Raw genomic sequence first — 7,884 nt, 5'->3', positions numbered from 1 at the left:
TAGTTAGCACCAGTGCAGGATTCAGGAATGTCTACAGTAAAATTTTGACCTGTTGTGTCAGAGAGTAACAAGAAACTAGTAGGATAATAACGCACAGTTTAAAACTATATCCTCCCTGTCACAAAATTCATCAGCAACTTTAAAGAACACAAGAAAGTTTACAATTTCCTCTGTTCACGAATTCCTTTGGACAGCAACTCTGCTCATATGGAACCCAGGCAGTTCCTAGCACATTGTGATAAGTCATGAAGATCAGCAACAGTATATTCACAGACCATTACTGCATCTCGTTAAACACTGTTTGAATGGCAATTTCATACATCAGTAATACACCATGATATAGACTTTTCTCTAATCTTATCCCAGAGGCAACAAAAAGCAAGAGGTCTTCATGGAGTGCTAAAGGAATGGAGTAGGAAGGATGGGTTTCCTCCCATACCTTGTGGGAGAAGAGAAGTGAAACGGAAGAACTTTCTCTTGTAACCAGCACCACTCTCAGAAAAGCCCACACAGGGATACTGCTGTTTACCTAGTACTCTACCAAGAATTCCTACCCAGAAGGAGTGAGTTCACCATATAGGGTTACTAAGGCAATAAGTAAACAAAAAAACAACAAAAATAACGCTTTAGAGGATGGGGTCACACATGCAAAGGGGCACACAATGATCACGTAATTTAATTTACATGGAGCAAATTTTCAGCTTGTTTGCTAATTACTAAAACCGTACAACAATTAATTTCTATGCAGATATTTGGCATATGTTCTTAAGCTCTGTGTGCAATTACAAGGCTATAAAATAATCCCTTCTATTATTTTGGAGGAACCAGATGACCTTTTTTGTACTTAATGACCAATAACATGCTTGAAAAATTACCAAGGCAAGATACCAGATCAGACCAGCTGTGAACTGTGTTAGTATGAGAGCTCCAGCAGGCAGCCTTTATGGTCTTACTCAGCCACAACACTTCTCTCTCTGAAGAGAAAAGGAAGCAGCGGGAAAATGCTCCAACATGGCAGGCAGTAACAAGCGTATAGCACACTCACTTTGAATAAGTTACTGTTTAGAGAATTAGAGAAAGCAACTGATAGCCAAAAACTGCCCCTGGAAAACTTAATTTTTTGAAGAAAAAAAAAAAAAAACCTCAAAGAGAATCATTAATATATTTACAAGAGAAGGAAAACGCATAACACAAAAGCAATCACTGATGACACTTTTTAATTTGATATGGCTAGACTTTGTCTTCAAAAAAAAAAAAAAACTTGTAAAACCAACAGAGTAAGAGAGAACATGAAGACAGACAAGTTTCATATTTACAGTCATTCAAAAGCAATAGTGTAAAGGCATATCTCAAATAGCAGTGGCAGGAGTATGGAAACATACAAGGAATAATCTTTATTAGAACATTATTAGAATATTATATTAACTATTAAAAGAATCTGTTGCACTTTTGACAGCCTAAGCCACCTGATTCTAATTCACAGAATCTCCCTCAAAATGACTTTTGTGATACCTGCAGAAAAAAATAAACAAAAAAAAGCCACTTTTTCCTCTTTGTAAGCAACAAAAACCCCTGCTTTTGTTTTTCTAGACATTATCAAAGTGGCATAACAGAGTTAACACTAATGCTCTACTCCTTGCTATTAAATTAAAAAAGTTGGGTAAAGGGAAAAAACAGACCAAGTTAGCGTAATCATTCGGTTGGATTCTGGATGACAATCAGGAAGTAGTCTTTATCTGGAAAGAGAAGAAAAGAAAGGTATTCTTTCTCTGCTGATAATTGTTCACCAAGAAAAACACATTTGCATTTAGCAACAGTAAACTTCAGCATTTTTCCATACCTCATTGATACACTTTGGAAACTGTAGAACCCTGACATTCACTCTCAATGAAGAGAACAGGTTTGATATGTCAGATCACTTATTTTTGAGTCTTACTGAGGAAAAAGTCACCATCTAAGAAACCGCATGCTTCCAAACCAATCAAATTTAATTCAGTTTGTGCCTTAGGATGTAGTCACAACTGGCACATGAAATGATCGAACCAAAATAGGTGGTGCAAAACGGTGATTTCCCTTATCTCACAGGCAGACTTCTGGGCTGAAATGGCTGCAGCTGCATTTGTTCTGGAGCAACAGTTATTCCTCCCTTTTCATCTCTCACATGGAGATCAGCATAAACCCCAAAGCCTTTCTTTCTCAATAACTGCCCTGTGGAGCAGTCTACTGGGACTGGAATCCCATCCTCTACCTCTCCATCAACCATGAATCTGATGTGGTATGAAGGAACAAAGCAAAATTATTGCCACATCAGTGAACTGTACTCATCCTATCACTCCTCATTTCATAATTTGATGAAACACAGAGGACGTTCCCTGAAGAGAAAGCTACTGCTGCTGTTATATTTTAAGACTCACGAGTACAGCTGCAATATGCTGTGTTCCCCTCCTCTGAACCTGAGAATCTATTTGACTGTTTTGCATTACGCCACTTCGCCTAGAGCGCTGATCTAAAACCACTCTCAAAACATTAGCTTCTGACTCTTCTGGTTTTAGCTGAAAAACAAAACACAAAAGGCTGCAACACTCTCTCAAATGCTGTTTAATGTTTTCCACTTTGACCAAAAAGGAATGAGGAAAATGAACTCCCACATTCGAACATGAAGAAGCAAACTTAGGTCAATGATAAAAACGATTCAGCTGTAAAGAAAGTAAGACAGCTCAAATTCCTTAGAAAAGAAGAGTACCTAATACGAACAAAAGCAATACCCAGGACTCATTTCTTTCAGGCTCACACAATGCTTATGCCAAAAAATATGTAATGGGCAAGCGTGACAAATCTCATGAGAGAAGAATTCTACTAGATTCTCTGATGCCTCCTTTCAGCTCCACTCACTTTTACCTGGTGCAACCATGATTTCGTTTTTCTTGGAGCGGATCCGCAGGAATGTGAGGTCATTCTGGGGATCAATGTCTCGCACAGTACTCCTTGCCTTCATGATGAAACTGTGCATTAGGCCCGCATATTGAATCGTTGTGGAGTTGTCCATAGTACTTTTGATAGGAATACCTGCAAGAAGACACCGTGGAGACAGCAAGGGTCAGTGATGAAATACTGGAAACGATTCATCATCAGGTCCAACTGTGATGATGATTTAACCTAAGTAGATATTATAGCAACATCAGGGGAATGTGATTAGGAGCATCCTTTTTAAAGGCTTAACAGAAAAACATGAACAGAAACAAGACATGCAGAATTGCTTGCTTCTGATAGCATCAGTGTCTTACTCTTGCTCTCTGTTATTCATTTATTTATAAGATGCTTACTATATATGAAAAACAAAAAATGTTTTGGCAGAGCCTGGCAATACCTGTGTTTCAGTTTTGTTTTTCTAACTGGGATCAACTCTTCCTTTCAGAAAGGCTCCTGAATACAGTCAAGTAATTAAATGACAGTCAAGTAATTTGGGCTGGGATCAGCACTGCGCATAGAGGACACGAGCTGAGGCGCTCACATTTAGCCATAACAGTTGATGCAGTCCTGCAGGTCCCCTGGTTCAGTTCCTGTGCATCAGCCAAGAGGGCAGTTACACTGGCACTGTTTGGCCAGAGCTTTTCCTCCTTTATACTTCTGCCATCCATCAGATGCACTTTTCCCCCAAAAGCCAGCCAAAATTCAGTTTGTGTGAGCCAACAGTGCAGCAGCTTATTACCAAATATTGGCATGATTGAAAAAACGATGAAGGTATATGCTCAAATAAGTGACCTTCAGTCCGGAGAGCACAAACCGTTATATGTATATTCTGTAAAACCAACAAGCAGGAACACAAGCTGAATACGTTCACGTGAGCTAAGCACGCAGTGACCTAGTCTTCAATATATTCACATACCGTTGCTACCTATTTGTCATCTTTTTTAGGGAACGTTTCTAAGAAATATTCAATTTAAAATAATAATCATACCATTTTAAAAAGTTAGGCTGCCCACAGTACCGTTAGTGTATCTGGAGTACTCTGAACATGCCTGCCTGCACTGGACTCTACAGAGGCTTCAAGAAGAGACAACTAGCTCACAAGTCCCACGAGGCCATCAGCACGAGACAGCTGCTGAGCTACTCACCTCTGCCACGACAGCAGCATTCTGGACATGCACCTCAGCAAGATTTTAGATGTCATGAGAGCTTTTAGTGCTACCGATAAAAATGCAAAGACCTCAGAAAGGTGAGGCTTTGGTAGACCACAGTCTCAAACACTGGCAGAACTCAAGACACTTGCAAGCTTTTCCAATTAATTTCTTTAAATAACATAAGTAAGCTGGTAGAAAAACAGAACAGAGAACCCATCTTGCTCCTGTAGCCACTAACTATTGTCAACTTGCATTGGCTACCGGAAAACCTTTGCTAAGGAGAGACATTTAACCTAAATGTAAGTAGCACAATCCGTGGTCCTTAAAGTGCATGCTGTGAATAAATTATACTTTAGAAAACTGAGACTGGCACAGTACCTTCAGAATTAACAACAATTATTCCTTGCACTCCCTTTTGGCTCTGAATTCGCTTCAGTGTTTCTTCCACCTCAGCCTGCAAAACAGCAAGTGCAAATCAATAGATGAGGCAACGTGAGGCCTTGCAGGGACCATTTGACTTCAAATAATTCTTTGCAATAACGTATCTGAAAATAAAGCTGCACCAAGATGATTCAAACAGATACAACAGATACACCACCTTTCCAGAGAGCAAAGTACAGACATTTTTGGTACTACCATTTTAGCAAGCCCTTTTCAGTTGTTTCCCAGCTGTCTTCACTCATTTGTGAAGAGTGCATCACTCATTTGCGTCACTCATTTGTGATGCAAACTTGGACTCCCTTCTACTCTTTTCCCTCTCTCCTCTTCCCCAAACCCTCCTGCAACCTCATGCATCAGCTTCCTACCGTAGGCTTCCGGGCTTGTAACTGGAAGATTGCCTAGTCAGACTGCTACAGTTTAGCTGTCTTTCAAAAATTAGGTAGGAAAATACACATGGAATTTATGAACAAAATAGAAAAAGATAGTCTTACAGTCGGAATTTATCTTTCCTTTTATCAAAGGAATGCTAAGAGTAATTAAAAATAAGAAAAGTGAAGAAAAAAAATGAACTATGCTCTTTCCTTATGATTATTGCTGGGAGAGCTACAAGATTATAAGCACTAACAATAAATAACTACTTCAAGGAATCAACTCACCAAAAAAAAAAAACCCAGAGTAAACAAAAAAAACACTACTGAAGTCCCAGCTAATTAGTCCATTTCCCAGTTCTGTAAAGTCACCAACAACGTCCTAAGAGCTTTCAAACCCTTCTGCAAAACTTTCATTGCTACAAGAGATCAGTCAAAATTTACCTAGAGGTACTCTTAACAGAGCCATAAATATGTCACCACAAAGCTTTATTCCACAGCTGAGTGAACCCCCTTCACGAGATGTTTGCTATTTTTGATTCCCTTTAGAAGAAACAGAGGCACACGTTATCTTTCAAAAACAAAACAAAGCCCCACAGAAAGGATCTAGAATAGAAGGGATTACCTAAACCCAGGGGGAAAAGCTAGATATATATGGTGCATTTGGCTAACACAGCTATGCTTGTTAGGCGTTGCGAATAACCCTCTTTCCGTCCCCACCAAACGATCACAGCCATGCTATAAGCCCCGTTCCCTGGGAAGAGGGCTCATCTCAACAAAAGAACCCGGTCTAAACCTCAGAACCATCAGCAGACTTTCTGCAGGACTTTGTCAACATAAGTAGCTTGGAGTAACACAAACCATTGCTACTGCGAGATGTTTCTGCCTGACTTTGCCTTTATGAAATAGAGCTTGTCTGTCCTTTCCAGCATGGAGAAATCAGAACTCAAACATTTTGACAAGGCTTTTGATTATTTTTTAATGTTGGGCAAATTCCAAACGGAAGAAAAAGGAGCTGAAACAAAGAGCAAACTACTGAGTACACAAAAGCTGAGAAATAAATGGCGGTAGACTGTCAGGTCTGAAATAATTTCCTGACTTCTTATTTAAGTCCCAATTTATCAAATACTTTCCTTTATCAGACCTTAAAAAAACCCCGTTTGGACCCAAAAACGCAGCCATGCAGAATGACACCCAATTTTGATTTTAACAACCAGCAGATGGATAATCGAGTCTCATTCACAGGGCGGGGTGAACTGATCTAACAGCTCATTGCTCTTTAAACAGGAAAGTCCTCCTTCTTCTATTCTTACTCCCTGGCACGCACGAACCGCTTCAACACTAGCTCTGATGCTCCTCAGCCACCTCCATGACACAATTCAACTGACGAGACGAACAAAAACATTACCCGATAAAAAAAGTTAGGCTTTATCTTGCTAACCAAACAAGAACTCTCTTAACAGAGGGCTGAATGACTACAGGAGATAGCGCGTGCGGATGGAGAGAGGCACGCAGACAGCGAAAAGGAGCCTAAACGTCCTTCTGTCAGGAACTGGCTCTTACGTAAGCTCAGCTGCATGCAGAGCCGGCTGCACGCAGAGCCGTTGCCTTTATCCTTTCGGCTTCATCGGGAAAGCCTGAACCCCTCGGTTTTCCTACCGAACCGCCAGGCCTGGCGGACCACGTCAGTTTTTCCACCGACAGCACAGGCCAGTACTATTTTTTATATTTATTTTATTCAAGGAACTTTTCCAGCTATCGTGATCCCTGAGTTTACGAGCCTCTTTCATCTCAGAGCACCTCTGAAGCGCAAGCAGCCGCCGCGGGCGCCGGCGAACGGGCGCGGGCCGCCGCCCCGGCGCGGCAGGGAGGCCCCCGGCGCGGGCAGGCGGCCAGCTCGCACCCCCGAGGCCGGCGGGCAGGCGCGGCGGAGCGCGGTGCCCCCGGCCCGGCCCGGCCCGGCCCGGCCCGGCCCGGCCCGGCCCGGCCCGGCCCGGCCCGGCCCGGCCCGGCCCGGCCCGGCCCGGCCCGGCCCGGCCCGGCCCGGCCCGGCAGGCAGGGACGTGCCGGGAGCGAGCGCGCCGCGCCGCGCCGCGCCGCCCCGCCCCGCCCCGCCCCGCCGGGGACCTCGGCAGAGCCGAGCCGCCTCTCCCGCCCCGGCAGCAGCGGCAGCGACCCCCGCGGGGCCCGGCGCCCCCCGCCGCGGCCCTCACCCACCATCTCGAGCGGCGCCGCCACCACAGCCCAGTCACGGCTCCCGCGCGCATGCGCCTCCCCCGCCGCCAATCACCGGGCAGGAGCGGCAGGCCCCGCCCCAGCACGGACGGCTAGCCCCGCCCCGGAGGCGGAAGTACGTGATCTACGGCGGGGGAGGAGGGTCAGGCGGTTGCGCTGCCGCGGTAACGAGGCGCTTCGCGGGCCGCTCGAGTTTCCTCTCGTCTAAGGCCTTGTCGTAAAAGCCCTCGGAAACGTTGTCCGTCATAGAAGAGAAAGCGGGGGGAGTTAAAACGCGCGGTCGAGGCTGCTGTGGCGCCCCGCCGCCCTTTCCCTCGCGGGCCGCCGCCGCCTGCGCTGCGGGCGAGCGGAGGCGGTGCCCCCCGCTCGCTGCCCCTCCCCGCGCTGCTCGGCCGCGGCCGGAGCCCCTCGGAGACGCGGCCGGAGCCCCTTGGAGACACGGCCGGAGCCCCTTGGAGACACGGCCGGGCTTCGGGCAGAGCCGGGCGGTGGGCCCGGGCCTCGCCGTGCGCTGCCTCCTGACCCGCGAGCGCGGACAAAGCGCCTCGGAACCTGCCGGCCTTGAGCCCTGGGGGTTCCTGTCACGGGGGTCGTCGTGTCTGCTCCCTCTGCACGGTGTGTTAAGCGGCCTGGTGCTCAGCCAGCCTTTGGAAAGGATTTGAGATGTCCTAAATGCTTACAGCAAAACTGCAACCACCTCTCCTCCCCAAACCATACCG

General features: G+C 45.8%; 1 protein-coding gene across 2 annotated transcripts; it reads right to left on the bottom strand.

The window, feature by feature from the left end:
* Positions 1 to 1,200: 1,200 nt before the first annotated feature.
* Positions 1,201 to 7,541, bottom strand: DYNLRB1 (dynein light chain roadblock-type 1). 2 transcript variants are annotated; one of them, XM_068912913.1, is made up of 4 exons: positions 7,148 to 7,541; positions 4,500 to 4,575; positions 2,899 to 3,066; positions 1,201 to 1,736 (listed from the first exon to the last, which is right to left on the bottom strand). In XM_068912913.1, exons 1-4 carry the CDS (start codon positions 7,148 to 7,150, stop codon positions 1,693 to 1,695), a joined length of 291 nt encoding a protein of 96 aa, XP_068769014.1. In that variant the 5' UTR covers positions 7,151 to 7,541; the 3' UTR covers positions 1,201 to 1,692. The 2 variants fall into 2 exon arrangements, with proteins under 2 accessions (XP_068769014.1, XP_068769013.1); XM_068912912.1 differs by having other exon boundaries at positions 2,893 to 3,066; positions 7,148 to 7,268.
* Between the last annotated feature and the right edge of the window lie 343 nt (positions 7,542 to 7,884).

The sequence above is a fragment of the Struthio camelus genome, chromosome 18, assembly GCF_040807025.1.
Source record: "Struthio camelus isolate bStrCam1 chromosome 18, bStrCam1.hap1, whole genome shotgun sequence".
Taxonomy (NCBI): domain Eukaryota; kingdom Metazoa; phylum Chordata; class Aves; order Struthioniformes; family Struthionidae; genus Struthio; species Struthio camelus.
Note: the sequence above shows the minus strand (reverse complement) of the source record. Positions and strands in the feature narration are given on the sequence as shown.

What these genes read in the sequence shown, in the direction of transcription:
- DYNLRB1 (XM_068912912.1), bottom strand. An exon ending in AATTGTTGTTAATTCTGAAG is followed by an intron (nt 3,067 to 4,499) that starts GTACTGTGCCAG and finishes GTCTTCTTGCAG; the next exon opens with GTATTCCTATCAAAAGTACT. An exon ending in CATGGTTGCACCAGGTAAAA is followed by an intron (nt 1,737 to 2,892) that starts GTGAGTGGAGCT and finishes TTCTCTTTCCAG; the next exon opens with ATAAAGACTACTTCCTGATT.